Below are 23496 nucleotides of genomic sequence, written 5' to 3' on the forward strand. Positions count from 1 at the left end.
ACGTTTTATTTCAAGCATGCACCTAATTAGTTAACATATTTAATAAACTTATCAGTACCTTTCATGGGCCCTTTGGGTCCTATCTGCCATTACAGTGTATGTCATGCAGTATGTAGTATGTCATATGTTCACAATCTTTCACTTTTCAAACTTCCAAAGCTTCCCGGTTAATTTCTGACCTGCAAATCTTAATTAGGCTTCTTGTTGCAAAACTTTCAAAACACATCTGAACTTTAAATATTAAACTTTGCATCACAATGTATTAATGCAGATAATATATATTTCTAAACTTCTGCAATGTACAAAATAGTGTACATTGAAAGTGATGCAGCATATCTGTAAAAAGCTGCCAAGAAAATATCCCATGAACATCTCTATGCAAAAAGGATGCTAGTTCTGGGACTTGCCACAGGCACTTTATTTCCCTCCTCAGTTTAAAGAAGTTTACTATGAAATCTCACAAGATTATGGTGAAATCCCATGAGATCATAGTAAAGAAAAGTGTAAACACAGCATTGATGATGGTGATTGGCTGTTTTCTTTTTTCAACATTCAGGTGACAGTATCTGAAAAATAACTGCTCATAAAGCACTTATAACTGCTCACAGATAACACACTCTGTGGGGATAAAAAAATTTTTTGAGTAAAATATATTCTTTTTACATTTTTTTTACATATATATGTTCATGTAATATTTTCTAGTCATCTTTTTACTTATATCTCGCACCACTTTCAGTATATGGGTAGCACGTCCCTATAAGATTGTGTCATTTGTCAAAATAGGTATTTTATTTTGAAAAAAAAATGTATCTACAGAAATACCTCAGAAAAAAAGTACAAATTGACATTAAATATCTTGCATTTAAAGGGATAGTAAACCACAGAATTTTATTTAATGATTCAGATAGAACATAACAATTTTAAACAACTTTCCAATTTACTTCTATGATCAAATTTGCTTCATTCTCTTGTTATCCGTTGCTGAAGGGACAGCATTGCACTACTGGCAGCTAGCTGAACGCATCTAGTTAGCCAATCACAAGAGACAAATGTGTGCAGGCACCAATTAGCAGCAGCTCCCACTAGTGTAGGATATGTGCATATTCATTTTTAACAAGGGATACTAAGAGAACGAAGCACATTTGAAAATAAAAGTAAAATTGAAAGGGTCTTAAAATGACATGCTCTATCTGAATCATGAACGTTTAATTTTGACTTTCCTATCCCTTTAATTTACATGTTAACAGTTTAACATATTATTTACATTATCTTATTGTTTTTGTTTTTCATTTTTTTTTACTGTAAACTTTCGAATAGAGCTATTGCAGTTTAACATATACATAAAAATAATGGTATTATGTCTCTAGTCTATGTAATGTGAGCGAGCAAAAACCTCATGTTCTATATTAAGGACTTATGAGATTGGCTTGTTTTTTCCATGACCTTCCACACTATGACCCCTTTAAACTTTCAGCACCAAGTAAATTACATCAATTACTGAAACCAAGAGACAGGTTAGGTAGACAAAGCACCTTTAAAAACTTCACTGATCAGAGGGTCAGTTTTAAAATAATTTAGCGAACTTGACAATTTACACACAGTTAGTGATAAAAAATAATGGTGCCTTCCCATATTTACACATTTGGTTTTAGTTGATTTTGACACACTTGATAAGAACACTAAATTCATGTAACAAGCTCCTATGTAATAAGAGTAGTAAAGTTAATCTCATCATTATGTCACATACACCATAAAAACTGAAGGTGTAAGTGATTTTTACCTGGGCTATGGTTTCTAAAAACAGGTTTGTTATCTGTGAAAATCAAATGTATAAGTAATATATATTACTGCAAAAATCTACATGCAAAAGAAATGTTTAATCATGTTTATTTACTAGCATAGTTCACAGGGATTTGTGAATATAGAACAATGCAGGAAAACACCAGCTATAAAACCGTCTCCATAGGCCAAGACGTTAATAAGCAGGTAATTAGCTATGCATCTTTCTCCTGTATACAATATGGGTAAAACAATATGAGAAAATGTGTAAGGTGGATTATATCTAATAAACTTGTATAGCTAATCATGCAACCCCCTTCCTGAGAGGGATCATGGTGAAGTACAAAAGATTAAATCTATTAACATAAATTACAGCAAACTGTATAATCAACAAATGCATAATAAAAAGACAATAGTACTTAGAATCTCAGAGTAGTAAATTGGTTTTCTAACAAATTTCAAAGTTAGCTCAATCCTTATTACCCCCTGTATTACGTGACAGTCATTAGCCAATCACAAAACAAGCAATAACTGGTGCCTCAGAAAGTGTGCAATTAAAAAGATTGTGCATATTTTGATAATAGAAGAAATTGGAAAGCTGTTTTCAATTGTGTGCAGGAAAGGTACATATTAAAGTATTTTAGATTTGTCCATTGTGCCCTAACCAATACCTCACTAACCCCTGCTACTCACAAACCCTCACTAATCCTCCTCCTCAGATACTCCCACTTCTGCCCTAATCACAGACCATCACTACTCCCCTTCTAACACCCCCCTACTCATGCACCATCACTAACCCCATAATAAAACACTGTCAATAATTTCCCCTAATCACACACCCTCACTAGTATCCCTCCTCACACACTCATTTTTCCCCTACTCACTAATCCCCTCCTCACACACACTGATTTCTCCCCTATTAACATACCCTTACTAACCCCCTCCTCACACACACTCAATTCTCCCCTACTCACATACCTTCACTAACCCCAGTCCTCCAAACATTGATTTATCCCCTACTCACATACCCTCACTAACCCCCCTCTTTCAAACACTCATTTCTCCCCTACTCACATACCCTCACTAACCCCCTCCTCCCACACACACACACACACATTTCTCCCCTACTCACAAACCCCCCTCCTCACACACACTCATTTCTCCCCTACTCACATACCTTCACTAACCCCAGTACTCCAAACTCTCATTTCTCCCCTACTCACATACCCTCACTAATCCCCCTCCTCCCACACACGCATTTCTCCCCTTCTCAAATACCCTCACTAACCCCCTCCTCACACACACTCATTTCTCCCCTACTCACATACCCTCACTAATCCCCCTCCTCATACAAACTCATTTCTCCCCTACTCACATACCTTCACTAACCCCAGTCCTCCAAACTCTCATTTCTCCCCTACTCACATACCCTCACTAATCCCCCTCCTCCCACACACGCATTTCTCCCCTTCTCAAATACCCTCACTAACCCCCTCCTCACACACACTCATTTCTCCCCTACTCACATACCCTCACTAATCCCCCTCCTCATACAAACTAATTTCTCCCCTACTCAAAAACCCCCACTAACCCCCTCCTCTAACACACTCATTTCTCCCCTACTCACATACCATCAATCATCCCCCTCCTCACACACACTGATTTCTCCCCTACTCAAATACCCTCACTAACCCCCTCCTCAAACACACTAATTTCCCCCCTACTCACATATCCTCACTAATCCCCCTCCTCATACAAACTAATTTCTCCCCTACACACAAACCCTCACTAATCCCCCTCCTCACACACACTCATTTCTCCCCTACTCACAAACCCTCTCTAATCGCTCTCCTCCCACACACTCATTTCTCCCCTACTCACATACCTTCACTCATCCCCCTTCTCACACACTGATTTTTCCCCTACTCAAATACCCTCACTAACCCCTTCCTCGCACAAACTAATTTCTCCCCTACTCACATACCCTCACTCATCCCCTTTCTCACACACTGATTTTTCCCCTACTCAAATACCCTCACTAACCCCTTCCTCGCACACACTAATTTCTCCTCTACACACATATCCTCACTAACCCCTCCTCCTCATACACTCACTTCTCCCCTACACACATACCCCCACTAATCCCCCTCCTCACACACACTCACTTCTCCCTTACTCACATACCCTCAATAATACCCCCTCCTCACACACACACTCACTTCTCCCCTACACACATACCCTCGCTAATCCCCCTCCTAATACAAACTCACTTCTCTCCTACTCTCACACCCTCACTAATCCCCCTCCTCATACACATTAACTCCTCCCCTACTCACATACCCTCACTAATCCCCCTCCTCACACACCCTCACTAATTCCCCTCCTCATACACACTCACTTCTCCCCTACTCACATACCCTCACTAATTCCCCTCCTTATACATACTCACCTCCCCCTACTCACATACCCTCACTAATTCCCCTCCTCATACACACTCACTTCTCCCCTACTCACATACCCTCACTAATTCCCCTCCTCATACACACTCACTTCTCCCCTACTCACATACCCTCACTAATTCCCCTCCTCATACACACTCACTTCCCCCTACTCACATACCCTCACTAATCGCCCTCCTCACACACAGATACTTCTCCACTACTCACATACTCTCAATAATCCCCCTCTTTGCACACCTTTTTGTGCCCCCTCCTTCCTCACTCACCCTCACTTCTCCTTTTTTTTTTTCAAATCATAGCCTCACATTTCCCTACTCCAAACAGTTTGACAGAAAAACTAATATTTTTTTTTTATAAACATAGTTACTGTAGGGGACATTTTTTTGCCCCCCTTCCCTTGTAAAAATTCCTGTGGATGCACATGATTGGTGATGCTGAATCAGTCAAAACCTACACTTATAACAATAATGGTAAGAAACATTTGCATTTGCACTTCACATATGTATCCGACATGACCTGAAGACCCAGTAATGAACAATACAAAATTAATTAGCAGATTCTTTTGGAAAAGGAGCAACTAAAGAAAACCTGGTGCACATGAATATGGACACGTACATCTAAAAACAATGCAAAATAAAAGGTAGGTGTTTAAAAAAAATACTTTTTCTCCAGTTCCACTGTACCATAATTTATGAAGAACAGCACCTGGGTAGAGCTTGCTAATTGGTGGCTAAATGTACTACCCAGGGTGCTGAACCAAGAATGGGCCGGCTTGTAAGCTTACATTCTTCGTTTTCAAATAAAGATACCAAGAGAAAGAATAAAAAAATTATAATAGGAGTAAATTAGAAAGTTGCTTAAAATTGCATGCTCTATCTGAATAATGAAAGTTTATTTTTGACTAGACTATCCCTTTAAATGGTTGGCATAAACATTTGTAACAAATAAATCTACTTTCTGGATCTTCTAGTGGTATGTTACTGCAGAACCAATACATTTTAATGGGAATCAACGATTATACATTTGCATGACCACCATTTATTTTTTTTATGTCCTGTGAAAACCCAGTAAAAAGAGAGGCACAAATTTAAAAGACAGTTAAAGGACCAGTCAACACAGTAGATTTGCATAATCAACAAATGCAAGATAACAAGACAATGCAATAGCACTTAGTCTGAACTTCAAATGAGTAGTAGATTTTTTTATAACAAATTTGAAAGTTATGTATATTTCCACTCCCCTTGTACCATGTGATAGCAATCAGCCAATCACAAATGCATATACGTATAATCTGTGAATTCTTGCACATGCTCAGTAGGATCTGGTGACTCAAAAATTGTAAATATAAAAGACTGTGCACATTTTTTTTAATGGAAGTAAATTGGAAAGTTGTTTAAAATTACATGCTGTATCTGAATCATAAAAATTTGATTTAACCTGAGTGTCCCTTTAAATGAAACTAAAATAAGAGAAGCAGCGACAAGTACAAAATCATAACCCTCCTCTACACAGACATACACCAAATGGTACTTTCCTCAACTGCATTTTTAATTTTTAAGATTTAGAACTACCGCTGGCTACAGGATCATAATTTTGAACTATTTTTTCAAAACTCTTTTACTAATTATTGCCAAAACTATACTGCTCTTGTTCACTATACTAAACGGCATCAACTGTTTATCCTAAGAATCAAAGGTTTTAAAACTGTGTGATGTGTCCATTATTTTATGTAACATGAGGTCACATAGACCGGAACATTGCTGTACTTTTAAAGGCTATGTTGGCATGGTGGTGCTATTTCCTTCAATGATAACCTAAGAATAAAGTCAGTGAGAGGTCTATTCCAATCCATTCAAGCAGCTGAGCAAAGTGCTTCATACATGTCAGTAGCTTTGCATAGCTTTGAATCTGACAACATTAACCACTCGTGTGTAGTTTCCATGTGGTTTGTGGACTTTTCTATGTCATTATCCGTGACCTCATACAAACCCACTTTTGACACCTGACACCATACCCTGGCTATCTCCACAGTTTAAGTCATTCAGCATGCTCATTGCATAAATTCATAATCATAGTTCTTTCCTGGTGTATTAAAAACATACTAAACTAAAATTACTAAAAATGTGGTTTAAAGGGACACTGAACCCAAATTTGTTCTTTCGTGATTCAGATAGATCATGCAATTTTAAGCAACTTTCTAATTTACTCCTATTATCCATTTTTCTTCGTTCACTTTCTTTCTTTATTTGAAAAAGAAGGCTTCTAAGCTTCTTTTTTGTTTCAGACCTCTGGACAGCACTTTTTTATTGGTGGATGAATTTATCCATCAATCAGCAAGAATAACCCAGGTTATTCACCAAAAATGGGCCGGCATCTAAACTTACATTCTTTCATTTCAAATAAAGATACCAAGAGAAGGAAGGAAATTAGATAATAGGAGTAAATTAGAAAGTTGCTTAAAATTGCATGCTCTATCTGAATCACGAAAGAAAAAATTTGGGTTTAGTGTCCCTTTAAAATCACACTTTTATACTATGGATCTTGTACATCAAAATGTTAATTTAAGATTACAAATAAGTGCAATTTCCAAATATTAATTCTAAAACTACGCAGAAAGAGAAATTTGTAATTTGTATATTGTAAGTAATGTAAAATTAAAAACAGAAACATATAAACTTAGACAGTCATCATCAATGATGATATACTTAGTCATTAGGTCTTTAAGGGACATTATTTATACACTAGATTTTTCTTTGCATAAATGTTTTGTAGATGATCCATACAGGTTTTTTTTAATGTATAATTTTGCTTATTTTTAAATAACATTGCTCTGATTTTCATACTTCTAACCAAGCCCCAAATTGTTAGAATACTGTTGTATACCTACTGCAGCTTGCTCCTGTTTGTGTAAAGAGCCTTCACCAATAGATTTAATATCCCTCCTACTTCCCTGTACCTCCCAGTCTATCATATAGCCAAAAACAGGAGAACAAGGTAAGAAACACAGTGGAGACCAAAAAACAAATGCGTGGGACAAAAAGGAAAAAAGGCAGGCACCTGTTTACCAGGAACCTTTCTTCCCAAAGTTGCCTCAGCCAAGGTGAATACATCAAATGATAACATTTAGTAAAGGTATGCAGCAATGACCAAGTTGCAGCCTTGCAAATTTGGTTTACTGAAGCCTAATTTTTGAAGGCCCAAGAAGTAGACACAGAACGGTAAACTCACTCCACTGATCTTACCCTGAAGAAATATGAGGATTCAGTAGAGATCCCAGCCAGTACTAGACAGTAGAGGATATACTGAGAGAGTACATCTGCATGGCCTGACAGGAGGAGGCTAAAGGACCGGTCCCAGTGGCACCTGAGGCAGTCTTGTGACCACAACTCCCGCAGGACATTTACATTGTATAGCCAGTACTCTCTTATACCCCTCTCTTCCAAGTTTCACCCTATGAAGGAAATAAGGGATACCAAATACCAAAAATGCTAATTTAAAATGCTGAGCACCTCTATCTTCACCTGCTCCTAGAGAGGCAAAGAAAGACTGGGAGGTACAGGGAAGTATGAGGGGTATTAAAGCTCTTGTTGTCTGGTGTATTTGCCTCCTCCTGGTGGGCAGGTGATGAATTCCCAACAGTAAGGAATCATGGACTCTCACCACCTTAGAAAAAATAAACATCCGTAAAGTACTTGTGGTTTAAGTGTGTTTACACAAGCCAAGTATTAAATCTAGATTCATAGTTGTAATTTGTGGGGCTTTAACTAACACAAATGGCTGCACTTCTAATGGGATAGAAGAACAAATCATACACAGAGAATGCAAAATGTTGCCATGGCAAACTCTAATGTGTTAGAAGGGGGGCAAATATTTGGTTCCATTTAAGAAGCTGTGAGAGCAGCTTCGGAGCGCCTTTAGCAGCTGAGAGTTAAGAAGCAGCAGTTGTGATATTGCTTCTTCTTAACCTACTACACAAGCTGAATAGTGGCGGAACCCAATCCCGCCAGACTATTCTGTCCATGATGATTGACAGCTCCTGGGGTGAGGATGCACACTTTGCCTCATAATGCGGGCAACAGCCGTGATGCCGGGCAGACAGGGGCGGAGATGTCCTCCCCTGTCTGTCCATCCAATGTTAAATCTAGGCCATTGGATCGGTTTTTAGACATTAACAGTATAGGATTTGGACCTATTTTCTAGCATTAATCAAATGGTATAATGCAATTCTAACTCCTGCAAAATATAAAGGTACATATATCCATTACACATACAAAGCATTACACATAAACAGAATTAATCCCAGAATAAATATGGTGTATGGGATACATCCATGCCACAAATATGGTTGACAAGACGTACACACATGCAGTGGAGGACATGGTGGTAATATGTTAAACATGCAGCATGAAATGAATAGACGTACACACATGCAGGCATATTTCCATATCAAAATATTATGTAAGCTTTTAAAGGACAGGCAAGATAAAGGCACCAAATTGTCACTAAAGTTTAAACTTAAAGGGACAGTCTACACTAAAATTGTTATTGTTTAAAAAGATAGATAATGCCTTTATTACCCATCCCCCAGCTTTGCACAACCAACATTGATATATGAATTTACTTTATAACATTTAAACCTCTAAATGTCTGCCTGTTTCTAAGCCACTACAGACAGCCTCTTAATCACATGCTTTTGTATTTGCTTTTCACAACAGGATACTGCTAGTTCATGTGGGCCATATAGATAACAATGTGTTCACGCCAGAGGAGTTATTTAAGAGTTAGCACAACACAGTACTAAATGTAAGTTAATAGATAATAAATAAAAAGTCATGTGATCAGGGGGCTGTCAGAAGATGCTTAGATACAAGGTAATCACAGAGGTAAAAAGTATATTAATATAACTGTGTTGGTTATGCCAAACTAGGGAATGGGTAATAAAGGGATTATCTATCTTTTAAAACAATAACAATTCTATTGTAGACTGTCCCTTTAATGGACTAGTTTTCTAAATGTTACCTGATAATAATAATGTGACTCTTTGTGAATGAACTTGTGCAGTTTGTAAGACATATTGGTGAGGGGAGTAACACAATATTAGCACAACAACAAATATCTCATGGCCTACAATATTAATATTAAATAACGCAATTTGCCCATTACAAAACTTTATTAAAGAGCAATGTCACCATGATATCAACAATCCTCAGAACTGAATATTTGTAGGTTTTTAACATTGTTGCAAGGTTACTGTATTATTTCTTTAAAGGGATATGAAACCCAAATATTTTCTTTCATGATGCAGATAGAGCATCTAATTTTAAGCACCTTTTTAATTTACTTTATTGATATACTTTCTTGAAAAACATACTTAGGTAGGCTCAGGATCTGGGAGCTAGCTAATGATTGGTGGCTGCACATATGTGCCTCCTGTCAATGGCTTACTGATGAGTTCAGCTAGCTCCCAGTAGGGAATTTCTTCTTTTTCAATAAATGATATCACAAGAATTAAGAAAAATTGATAATAGAAGCAAGAAAGTTGCTCAAAATGATATCCTCTATCTGAATCATGAAAGGAACATATAGGGTTTCATGTCCCTTTAACTAATTTTTTTCATGAACAACATAAAAAAAAATCCCCCCCCTTTTTTGTGTGAAATCAATTATATTTGTATTTGAAACATCATTGAAAAAAAACAATGTACGTGTGTGTGTGTAAAATTATATTACTGTAGAAAAGTTACTAGTCCAGATTGAATATTAATAGTCCACTTAATGTTAAAGGGACATTAAACACTTTGAAATGGTAATATAAAAAACAACAACTTTGCAATATACTTTCATTATTTATTTTGTCCCCTTTTCCTGAAATTTCATTCTGACAATTCTGTACTTTTCAGTTCCTGTTAGAAATGGAAGTGCAGAACACTGTTATATTCCACACAACCATTGGCTGCACACTCTAGTGACCTATTTATAACTGTCCCTAATTGACCACAGCAGAGAAGGTAACCTAAGTTACAACATGGCAGCTCCCATTGTTTTATAGACACTAAAACTCTACACTTATTTTGTCAATATTTAAACAATTACACTATAAAAAAATCTGTCTACATGTTATTCTCAGACTAATCTTTTCGTTAAATGCTTTATTCTATCTAACATTAATTTAGTGTTTAATGTTTTTACTGTAGTTTCTTCGTGTTGAATGCTTATTTTAAGTGAGTGCCCAAGACAGTATTAAGTAGACTATGAAGGTGCTCTACTGTTATTCTGTTACAAGACAAGAACAATAGTGAGACTCATTATTCTATATAGCGTACCTTATATGAAAGGATAGAATGGCATACAAGAGGGCATGACAAAGACTGGGACCTAAGGAATAATAACTACCACTTTTGTTTGATCATTCTTTATCTATACATTAATTCTCTAGTAGCTAAAAAACATATACAACTGTTCTCAGTGGCTGCTAAGTTTCATATAAATTTGTCTCCCCCTGGCACATAGAAAAAATGACATATCCCACAGCACCCATAACAAAAATAATCCCAATAAATCCTGTCTCTACCAACAATCACAATTTGTTTTACTTATTTCTATATTTAGACTATCACTGTAACTATAATTAAAAAAATAAGTCTAGTGAAGAGCTCAGACTTTCAGTTACAAGACCTAAATAGCATTCACAGCTGGTGATTAGCTCACTAATTGAAGATGGTACATGCCATTTTAATTTTGTTCACAGCTTTATTGTGAATGCCCAGAAATATTTATGTTTGCTTTATGCAGATGAAAATACTACTAATATGCACTGCATGGAGTCTTGTTAACATTGCATGCATAGAAATGTGCCTAACACTGCGATCAAACCACTAAACAGAAATCCATTCCAGTCCCCACACACATCTGGGGGGACATCAGACAGCCTCTTCAGCGCACATTCTGTGAAAGCTCATGCACAACATGCAATAATTTGTCAAATTTCCATCCGCTATGCTGTCATAATTACGGTTCTTATTAAAACCTTAATGAAAACAACATGCAATGAGTGGCAAAAGCAGAAAACACTTTATTTTTCTTTCCGCTGTAATGTCTATGTAAGAGTGTTAAAAAGTGTTTTTTTTTGCTCTCCAGAACCACCACAAGAATCAAAGAAACCACAACACAGTCCTGTGAAAAAAACTGGCCATTTAAAGCTCTACTGAGTTGCATATATTCCTCTTTAATCTAAGCCTTTTAATCTTGTTAAAGACCAACATGTAAATGATCTTTACTATATTCCTATATAACTAGCTTTTTGCTGAGGCTGTAATTCCTTGCAGCTGCTCCCTGTGAAACTGAAGGGTGAGTGTACTTATTGCTAAAGGCTTCACACTCAATAACAAAGATCTACCAACATCTAGATAGGTGGCTGCTGTCACATGTTATACAGCACAAGGAGCAGTGTATAAACTCTGTCCAACTAACCTGGTCGCATTCATTTAGGACACAGAAATTCATTTCAAATAAATTAAAGCTAAATATTAATTTACATGGGCCTTAAAAATAGCTTTATATAATCACCACACAAAATTATGTTACAATTACTCAAGGTCTTTATTTTGATATTTCTTTTGTGATTTCAATTTACATAAACTACCAACATAATTAAACTGGCTGCTGAATTGTATACATTTTTTTCTCTTAACTGTATTTTTTTAATGGATTAATTTAGGATATAATAAGTTATTTGAAGATAAATAAGCATACCCACTTACAAATGAATACACAAATACTGTATAGAAGTGTGTGCATCCAAAGCAGTGTTGTATTCATCTACTTATAAGTCATTATGGAGTGATTTTCTGAGCTGCTGTTTTAGATCAGGCAGCTGTGTGTGTCCTCAGTTCATCACTGCTACTTTGTAGCATTGTTGTCATTTTAAATACAGAATGTAAAATACTAATACAATCTTACAGTGTGCTATAAGCAATATTTGTTAAAAAGTAACACTAACAAAGATTGCATAACAAAATCATTTAAAGATAAATGTGTTGTAGATGATCCATTTACAGTATATAGCCCATCTGGTAGTCTTTTTATAAAAATGTATCGTTTTGCTTATTTGTTAAGAACATTTTGCTGATTTTCAGACTCCAAACCAAGCCCCACAGTGTCAGATGTATACACGCAATTGCATTTACAAACTCCCGCAGGCTTCTGTTTATGTTATCTGTCTTTTCATATGCAGGGAAGGGGGAGTGTCTGCTCTTTTTCTTTACCCAGCCCCATTCAGTGGGTGTCACAGACTACCTCATCAGCAGTGCTAAACTGGAAGATTCTAAGTAAGTTTTTAAAAGGTTTTATACTGGATTTTTATATTAGTATCTGTGCATCTTATTCTTTATAGTAGTGTCTATTACATGCAGTTATATGAGAATGAGTGTTTACTGTCCATTTAACTAAAAGGATGCCTGCATCAAAAATGTATACAGGTGGCCCTCGTTTTACAACGGTTCAATTTACACCGTTTCAGAATAACAACCTTTTTTTCAGTCATGTGACTGCTATTGAAAAGCATTGAGAAGCAGTGCATTGATTAAAATAGCCAATAGGTGGAGCTGTCCGCTTGTGTTGCAGCAAAGCCAAGCAAGCTGAAATTAATCAGTTTAACCAGACCTGAGCTATCGAGCATATTTCAGAGGAACAAGATCTTCCTGTCTATAAATCAGTCCAGATTGGAATGCATAGAAAGAACTGTTTGCAGAAAAATGCAAGTGAAGTCTGTGTTGTGATCATTTTATTAGGTTTATAATGCTGTTTAGCAAATGTTTTTGTTCATTTAACTTAGTTTAATTATATATTCTGTCTTGTGTGATTATTTTATTAGGTTTATAATGCTGTTTAGCACTTAAATTCTTCATTTCAAAGCTTTAAAAATAATGTATTATGTTATGCCAATTTTTAGAGGGGCCTGAAACCTATCTCTGTCACTTCCCATTGACTTACATTATAAACTGGGTTTCAATTTACAGCGGTTTTGATTTACAACCATTCCTTCTGGAACCTAACTGAGGGCTACCTGTATTTGAATTCAATCATTAAAAGTCATTTTAAGACAACTATGTGTATGTGTCAAAAGATCCCAAAGTCCTGCAATAATATACTGATGTAAAAGAATAACAGCATTTACATCAGTATTACTAATACATGCACATACCACTGTGTTCATACAAGAAACCAAAGTTATACATAAACACAGTCCTAACACACCTGCAATTCTGAAATTCAACATAGAATGTAATTTTAAACAATTTACTTATTTTATATATTTTTTTCATTCTCTTGGCATCCTTTTCTGAAAAGCATACATAGGTAGCCTCAGAAACAGCAATGCACTACTGGTAGCTAGCTGCTGATTGTTGGCTACACATAAAAGCCTCTTGTCATTGGCTCACCCAATGTGTTCAGGTAGTTCCCAGTAGTACACAACTGCTCCTTCAACAAGATCCTTAATAAATGTTATAATAGAAGTAAATTAGAAAGTTGTTAAAATTGTAGGCTCTATCTCACTGGTTTTCAAATCTGTCCTCAGGCCTGCCCAAAAATCCAGGTTTTCTGGATAAACTTGGATGAGAGCCGGTAAAATAACCATGTTTATTAATCAGCTGATTGTTTCACCTATGCTCCAGTTCAGATGTCCTCAAAATGTGGCCTGTCAGGGAGGCCTGAGGACAGGTTTGAAAACCAGTGATCTATCTGAATCATGAAAGAAACATTTTGGGATTAATTTCTAAGTGTAAAGAACAAGCAATATGTTTTTCAGTAGTTATTTCATGAAGAATTTCATTGAAGCACTAGGCATGCAAGTCCTTCAATGCCATATGTATTTTCTAGCAAATAATTTACCTTAGTCAAAATAACAGATTTACATGAAAGTAATATCAACAATAAGGTGCCTTCATCAAGAATATAACCCAAGCAGCAATCAGAATGTGAGGTACATGTTATTAACAGTCAGCACAGAATATGAAATATAAGCATGCTGGGGTTGATCTGAGAACTTACCAAGGAGCTTTAATGGAAAAACATCCTGCTCCAAACAGGTAAGGTCTTCACGTGGGAGGGGAGAAGGTAAACAAATTAGAAAAATATCATAGTAAGAATCATGCATTTGTGCTCAGAAAACACATACTACTACCTTTCCAGCAGCTGATATGTAATGTACTATATAGAATAATGTGAACACGTCTGTCTTGCACTTTATATAAAGCTTAATTCTATAAGCAATAAGTGAAAGAATAGACTTACAATGCCCATATATCCCTTACTGAGCAAAGCACATAAAGTTTGGTAGTCCTTATCTAACCAATCAACTTGTTGTACTGGGATTTACATTTCAGATTAACTATAAAAGCTTGTAATGCAAAATAACTTTAGCTGCAAATATAGCTAGATATAAAAAATATAAATATAAAGAGACATGGAACCCAACATTTTCCTTTTTGATTCAGCTAGTGCACTGGTTTTCAAACCTGTCCTTACATTTTGAAGATATCTGAACTGGAGCTGAGGTGAAATAATCAGCTGATTAGTAAACATGGCTATTTTACCCGCTCTCATCGAAGGTTATCCTGAAAACCTGGCCTGTTGGGGAGGCCTGAGGACAGGTTTGAAAACCAGTAAGCTAGAGCATAAAATTTTAAACAACTTTACAATGTACTTCTAATATCTAATTTGTTTAGTTCTCTTGCTATCCTTTGTTGAAAACCATACCTATATAGGCTCAGGAGGTGAGAACTAGCTTCTGATTTGTGGCTCTACATATATGCCTCTTGTCACTGGTTTACCAATTTATTCAGCTTAACTTGCAGTAGTGCATTGCTACTCTTTCAGCAAAAGATACCAAGAGGATAAGGCAAAATTGAAACTATAAGTAAATTGGAAACTTGTTTAAAATGTATGCTCTATCTGAATCATGAAATAAACATTTTGGGTTTCATGTCCCTTTAAAGAAACAGTTATATGCTATAATGCAATGTAAAGTTTTAGCAACTAGTAAAGCCTACCGTTTTCTATGTTTGGTTTCCGGAAGGAAAGATTTTGCACCAAGGAACTCAGTTACAAATGGTCACTTTGAACTTAACAGCTCTATATAAATAGCAATGAGGGTACATTTTATTCTACTTTAAATACTAAATAACAGTTATTTCCCTAGACAATTAAGTCCAAGGCAGACATGAAAAGCCATTACAAATAAGGTCCACACTGAACACATTTTACGAATTCTAATTAACTCGAAATGTTTAAATACACAAAACTTAAAGGGACAGTTCACTGTAAAATTGTTTTTCCCTGAATGTGTTCCCTATGAAATGTTATACCAGCTATAGAGTATAAAATGTATGGTAAATTGCTAATTTATACTTCTTTTTGCAAATTAAATAGTTGGATTTGCTCTTTGAAACCACAGCCTATTAAAATAGGCTAAGCTTGCAAACAGATCAGATCTTGTTATCACTCAGATGCTTCCATTTTTTATCTGTGTCTCTACAATACTTAGAAAGAACAATGGAAAATAAACATTTTAGAGCTTTATCTCTTCCACCTCTCCCACCTCTCACTGTGAGTGTAATTTCTTCTGCGGTCTGTGTTTACATAGTTTGTCAATAGCCTATACCTAGGTATAGACACTGTGAGTATAAGTAAGGATACTACAGGTTAAATATACTACATATACTACAACAGGTAAAATGGTTAATTGGGAACAAATTAAAGGAGAGAACGTTTTGAATAATACTGTAACTAACTATAAAACTTTGATATAGGTTGTTTAACACATATAAAGATGTACTTACTCATAAATATTCAATAAATGAAAGAAGGAATGATCAGAGATATTACCTTCTGCCACAAGATACATGGGTGGATGCTTTGTGCCACATTTACTAAGAGCTGCGTGGCCAAGGTTCTTAATTTGAAAACCTGTCCACACAGCTTCTCTTTGAACGGGCAGCAAACCCTATATGTCTGCTGCCCGTATGTACTATTACACACTGAAGCGAGTGTGCTCGGGGTGATTTCAATCTGCCACCTCAGAGGTGCGGAGAGTGTAAGAAGCAGCAGTCCAATGATTGATGCATCTTACATTGCGAGAAGCATGCTCACAGGTGCAAACCTGCCCCGCAAGGAATCAAAAGCAGCTTACTCTGCTTAATGCATTGCAAATATGTAAAGATAGAGGAACAATGTCATTTATTAGGGAAATTTACTTTGATTTACTATGTCTCCAAACCATGTATTGCAAAATGCCTTAAAAGACCCCATCATGGCTCACCCACTCAGACATTAAGGTGCATATTACTAAGCAGAGGGGATTTTAATTTGACATAAGCTTTTAAATGGAATATAATGCATTTTATGTGAGATTTTTCTGAATTATATGCATTTGATAGTAATTCACATGCAGACAAACAGAGTTCTCCACCTGATAAGAATAGTTATACGGTTAGTACCTGATAGTTACTGAAATTAATATATTTAAATCCTCTAACTTTGCTTGAATGTCACAATCCCTATTTTTGTGAAGAAAGGCATACTGGACTTATTGCCACATAAGATATATATATATATATCTTATATATATTCATTGTTAGAGATAGTTTGTTCCTTTTAACTCATAATTTTTTCAGGTTTGAAGAGGATTTCTATCTCCAAAGATGTGGGATGGCTAGGTTGTGGTAATTGATCGGACACAATACAGGGAGTGCAGAATTATTAGGCAAATGAGTATTTTGACCACATCATCCTCTTTATGCATGTTGTCTTACTCCAAGCTGTATAGGCTCGAAAGCCTACTACCAATTAAGCATATTAGGTGATGTGCATCTCTGTAATGAGAAGGGGTGTGGTCTAATGACATCAACACCCTATATCAGGTGTGCATAATTATTAGGCAACTTCCTTTCCTTTGGCAAAATGGGTCAAAAGAACAACAATATTGCGCTCCACTTATAATCTAGTCCATAGTGAGCTTTACATCAAATGCAGTCTTTAATATCAGCTCAGCTGAACATGTTGTAGACATCAGCATTCTGATTCAACTTGGTGGTTCTCACCCTAATGAAAATAAAAAAAAAAAAAAATGTTTCTTGTGTTCATGCCTGTTTTCACCTTGCTTTCCAAATATACATATTTCACTTAAAATCTATAATCCTCTAGTTCAAATATATGAACAGTTATGCAAGTAGAAGAATATGCAAAGTATATTGCAATTTTAATAATAAAAGCTATGCTTTTTAGTTTTCATCTTAAATGTACAACATTTGGTGATAGGCTGGAGTATTAATTTACAGGACTAGTGAGTTTGAGCTTTGGTCAACTTATTAAAGACAACAATAGTGAACAGATGCATTGTTAGTTGTGCTACAGCCAGACTTCGTATAAAATCTAGAGATGCTTCATTGTACAGGTAAAGGCAATTGTTTCTATTATGCAATTGATTTTACATTACCCACTTAATAATTTACCTGCATTTAAAAACTTTCACCTAGATTACGAGTTTTAAATTATAGTACAAAATTAAGGCCAAGCTTATAGAAAATATCCATTCCCACAATCGAAGGGTAGAGACAACAAGTGCAAGACACTCGTTCTTTGGGGTGGAAAAATATAATTACAAATCAAATGGCATTATTCTACCACATTACAGAGCTATATTGTCTTATATCTGATGTGCACACTTAATTACAGTTAAATTATAGTGCAAAATTAAGGTTGAGCTTATAGAAAATATCCATTCCCACAATCGAAGGGTGGAGACAACAAGTGCAAGACACTCGTGTGGACAAATTACTCATACCAATTGGTGGCACTGTCTTTGAATCTGACATTCAAGCCAGGTTTACGCTTTTCTGCTTTGAGTTTACAACTGACTGCAAGTGTTGTTAGACATGGTCTTTAAAACTTGCTCTCTCATGCTTGTGTATTGAGCCAGTCTGTCTGTGTACTGGGTTTTATTATATTTTTGTTGACTTCTATCTATGAACCCTTTATGCCTTTTGACCCTGCCTTTCTATCACTACTAAATACACAAATATAACCTGTTTGTTCTTTGTTGACTTCTGGTAAACACTTTACATTTGTTTGCTGCCTGAATTTATGTGTATTACTCTGTTGAACACCAGGTTGTGATTATTGTATGCTGAATACATGTGTAATACCTTATTTAGTTTGCTGAATAGTGTAGTTAGCAACAGTTTGCTCCAGCCTTGCAGTACATTTTGTTACAACTACCTTGTGTGCCAAATAAAGGACTGCGCTTTCATAACTAGTTTGCTTCAACCTTGCAGCACCTCATGTTAAATTTGCTATTTTTCATTTTCAGGACTCATCCTCATACTCTGGACTGTTAGCAACCAGCCTTTAGCTGAGCGGATGTGCCTCTCACTCCTTGCTGCATTATTTGCTATAAGTATTTTACATTTTTTATGTGAAGCTAATAGAAGTAGACTGTTGAAATGTAAATATATTCTAACCCCAGGACCGGTGCTAGAATTTTTGGCTACACAGGTGAAAACTCATTTTTTGTCCGTCCCCCAAGAAATTATGTACAAAATGTTCTAGTGATGTGTTAAGCAGCTATAGATATCTCAATGATCAAGAAAATAGATTTCCTTTATAACATCAAATTCTTGACTATAATATCTATAATGGTTAATTTCTGCATGGCATAACATACCAAAGTGGTGGCTCTGCACAACATAGCAAATTAGTGGTGGCATTGCATAATTAAATAGTGGTGACAATAAATAAAACACACACAACCTGGAGCAGGATTACCTTATGTCCTTTGTCACCATTATAGCTAAACTGATACTAACATGTCTAACAGAAAAACGTATCAAGCAGCAGACGGACAAGCTCTCAAGCAGAGGAACCTGTCTGCTGGTAATTGCCTCTTGGCTCTTTTGTTAAATCCTGCCCCCTGCTCTTGGGCAACCAATTTGATGACAGCAGGGACTGCATTCACCTCAAACATGAATTTTATCTCTACCACCTAGGATAAGGCTGTAGACTCCCTTATGAAAAAGCTTGAATGAACTGCAAGTTCTCAGATGCTGTAAATACATCTTGGTAAATTTTCCCATAAGTATAATTGTTTAAGCCCTACAACAGATCACATTAACTTGTAGTGGAGTACTGGCAAGTTTTGACAAGGGATCCAGTACAAATCACATTTTTATTGGACAAGTACCACTGCGTAGTGATGATAATCAAAACTGATACACTAATAAACATACCACTCTGCACTTTATGATAATACAAGGCATCTAAACAATAATAAACACAACACTGCACTATATGGAATTGCAATACATCTATACACTAATAAACACAACACTCTGCTCTATATGATAATGCAAGGCATTTATGCACTAATAAATATGCTGCACGGTATAATTAATGCAGAGTAACTATACACTGATAACATATATACTGCACTGTATAATGATGTTGAGGGTTCATACACTAAAAACAGAAGAGACTGTGCAGTATAATGATGATGGGTGCCTATAAACCAATAATGATGCTGAACATTTATACGCTGCACTGTCTAATTCTGCCAAGTAACGATACACTGAAATAGGACATGCTGAATAATGCTTATGGCTCTTTATGCACTTTAATGTGTAGATATACATGTTGATTAGACAGATAACAGACATGTGAACAACCTATACATTGTTTCTTCTTATGCCTCTTAAAGGGACAGTCAAGTCCCCAAAAAAATGTTAATGATTCAAATAGGGCATGTCATTTTAAACAACTTTACAATTTACTTGTATCACCAATTTTGTTTTGTACTCTTTGTATTCTTAGTTGAAAGCTAAACCTAGGAGGTTCATATGCTACTTTCTTAGACCTTGAATGCCGCCTCTGCATTTGACAGTTTTTTACCACTAGAGGGTGTTAGTTCATGTGTTTCATATAAATAACCTTGAGCTCATGCACGTGAATTTACAGAGGAATGAGCACTGACTGGCTAAAATGCTAGTCTGTCAAAAGAACTGAAATAAGGGGGCAGTCTGCAGAGGCATAGATATAAGGTAATCACAGAGGTAAAACATGTATTATTAGAACTGATAATAATAACTGATAATTAAACGATTATCTATCTTTAAAAACAACAAAACTTCTGGTGTTGACTGTCCTTTTAAAGTTCCTTCTGCTGCATGAAAAAGGATGCCTGTACAAGTTCACCAATCAAACGCATGACAGAGTTCATCCATATTATCAGGTGGTGCACAAAGAAATCAGCAAAATGAAAGCATCAAACCATTGAAGGATACATTGTTATTAGCTATCAATCTATTTGTACATTTAAAAAAATAATTACATCCTTACATTAGAAAAATACTGATATAAGGAAAAGAAGGTAAGAATGGAAAAAGGAGATGCCAAACAATGGGAACCAGGACATGTCAGGTAAAAATTAGATGATTTCAAAAGTAAGAATGAAATACCATAGACATAACAGCTAAAAATGGGTGCGTGGAACCTGAGGCAAACCTTGAAAGGTAGAGAGAAAAAATAGTCACATGCACCAAAAACAGGGTATAGACCTTGAATAAGGATCACAGTATTAACATTTCAGAAACACAAAATTCAGAAGACGAATATAAAAGAACTAAGCGCAGAGATTGATAGATAAAGAATGAGATCAGCAAAACAAAGGGAAGATATGTGCAGTACTATAAGCACAATGACAGTAGGAGGGTAAATATAAGCTAGTATAAATTGCTAAGAGATAGCCAGTATATCCAGAATGACACCCTGAGGATCTTTGGTTCTGGATATCTACAAAGGAACCTTGAGGTTTTAGATAGATACCATTAGATTTTGCATAGAGAAAGAAATGCAGAAGGGCCAACTCTCTCCTTACCATTTATCCACCCCCACTGAAAGGACTGGGGAATGTCAATCCACTGAGGTCTGGATCTTGGACACTTCATGTATAACCACAAGACTGTCCATGCTGTATGAATTGATCATTAATGTAAGTTATTACAGAGGTACTGTCTGACTGTAAAAGAACAGTACAACCTAGGAGAGAGATTCTTGTTATTAAAGTAGGGTGTGGTATATCACCATGAGTCCCAGGGATATTGATAAAACCAGTAGCCTCTTCAGAAGACCATACAATTTGCACAACTCTGCATAATTCTGCCCAAAAGATTGTTCCCCACATGTGAAGCCTACCACAAGTTGCATTTCATCACTCGATGAGTTGAAAAAGTAATACAATGTAAGAGACAGGACAACTTGAGACTATTGTTGAAGAGCATGCTCCTAATGATGGAGAAAGTAAAGCTGTAAGATATGTATTTTAAAGAAGGTCATTAATGTAAAGGCACAACAGGCAATTTGTTATATAAACAGATTTGGGTCCTTTTAGAGGTTGAATAAGCAGATTGTTTTGTATAGTGAAATTAGAAAAGTCATCATGGAAGGGTTTAAAATGACTCTCAAGAAGGAGATTCTACTAGATAGGACCAGATGCCTATAATGTTGCAGACATTTAAGAACAGTGGTTTTAAGAGTCCCTGCTAAGCTGTAGGTAGAGGCTGTGATACTGATGGTAACTAAGTCGAATAAGGCTAAGCTAAAGGGAAAGACCACAACATGTAAATGTTAGTGTTCAAAGGTGAAGACGAGAAATTTATAATAAGTGCACTGAATATTATCATTCTATTAGTATATACATCAAAAAATCACAGCCAGAAGCATGTTGGTGGGAATAGGTGGGATATCTTGCTTCTGAGTTTATTTGAAGTGTCTGTAATGTAGAGAATGACAGTCCAGGAAGGTTCCTAAGGCTGATCAAACACAAACAATTTATTGTGTGATTCAGATAGAACATAAAGTTTTAAAGTTTCCAATTTACTTTTAATATTAAAATGTGCTTGATTTTCTTTGTACCCTTTGTTGAAGGAACAACAATGTACTACTGGGACATAACTGAACACTATAGGTGAGCCAATGACAAAAAGCATATATGTGCAGCCACCAATCAGCAGCTAGATCCCAGTAGTGCACTGCTGCACCTTCAACAAAGGATACTAAGAGAAAAAACTCAATTAGATAATAGAAGTACATTGGAATGTTGTTTAATATTGCATGCAATCATGCTGAATAGTGAAACATTCATTTTCACTTTACGATCTCTTGAAATGTTAAAGGGACAGTCTACACCAGAATTTTTATTGTTTTAAAAGATAGATAATCCCTTTATTACCCATTCCCCAGTTTTGCACAACCAACACAGTTATAATAATATACTTTTAACCCTCTGTGATTATCTTGTATCTAAGCCTCTGCAAACTGCCCCTTTTTTCAGATTGCAGTCTAGCCAATCAGTGCCTGCTCCCAGATTACTTCACGTGCACGAGCACAGTGTTATCTATATGAAATATGTGAACTAACACCCTCTAGTGGTGAAAAACTGTTAAAATGCAATCTGAAAGAGGTGGGCTTCAAGGTCTAAGAAATTAGCATATGAACCTCATAGGTTAAGCTTTCAACTAAGAATAGCAAGAGAACAAAGCAAAATTGGTGATAAAAGTAAATTGGAAAATTGTTTAAAATTACATGCTCTATCTGAATCATGAAAGTTTATTTTGGCCTAGACTGTCCCTTTAACTTGCTCAAACTTAGTCATGTGACCTATGAAATGAAAGCCTATTAAAATTTGAACACATTTTTTTATTAAAATATTTTAACCATACTATGGAATGCATTTTATTTTTAAAGATTTCATAATGTTTTTAATAAATACTATGTGAAATAAAATAAATGAAGAACGATCTGTAGTGAGCTTATATTTACACATAGGATTGTTAGCCTTGTATAAAATTTAAGCTGTTTAATGTTTTGAGCAAATAAAAACCCCCAAACAAAGGTTTGTGTATTTTTTATTATTCAATAGGTTAATGTAAATGATTGTTTAGCTGCATTCTTTGACATTTTTGACAAAGCAATCTGACAAACTTCTGCTCAGTGCACTGACAAAATGGCTCTACGCAAATGATGAGACAGTGTTTTCTTGAATTGACAGCACCAGATGGTCACATTTGACGACAATAAGATGGCAATGTCAAAACACATGGGATCTAAACACATTGTGGTTATAAGCATAATGGCTTCAACTACCAACAAACTGAACAAAATAACTCACAATTTAATAACCAATGTGCAAATAATTAAAAAACAAATT

General features: G+C 35.8%; 1 protein-coding gene across 2 annotated transcripts in view; it reads right to left on the reverse strand.

Moving 5' to 3' along the window:
• BCAS3 (BCAS3 microtubule associated cell migration factor) overlaps positions 1-23496 on the reverse strand; it is a 2220355-nt gene that overhangs the window by 988769 nt on the left and 1208090 nt on the right. The window contains exon 17 of one of the 2 annotated variants that reach the window (XM_053707348.1): positions 14289-14333. The exons of the other annotated variant lie outside the window; for it this stretch is intronic. Coding sequence (XP_053563323.1) covers positions 14289-14333 — 45 coding nt within the window. The remainder of the gene's footprint in view (positions 1-14288; positions 14334-23496) is intronic. 2 annotated transcript variants of the gene reach the window in all.

Source organism: Bombina bombina, chromosome 3 (assembly GCF_027579735.1).
Source record: "Bombina bombina isolate aBomBom1 chromosome 3, aBomBom1.pri, whole genome shotgun sequence".
Classification (NCBI taxonomy): domain Eukaryota; kingdom Metazoa; phylum Chordata; class Amphibia; order Anura; family Bombinatoridae; genus Bombina; species Bombina bombina.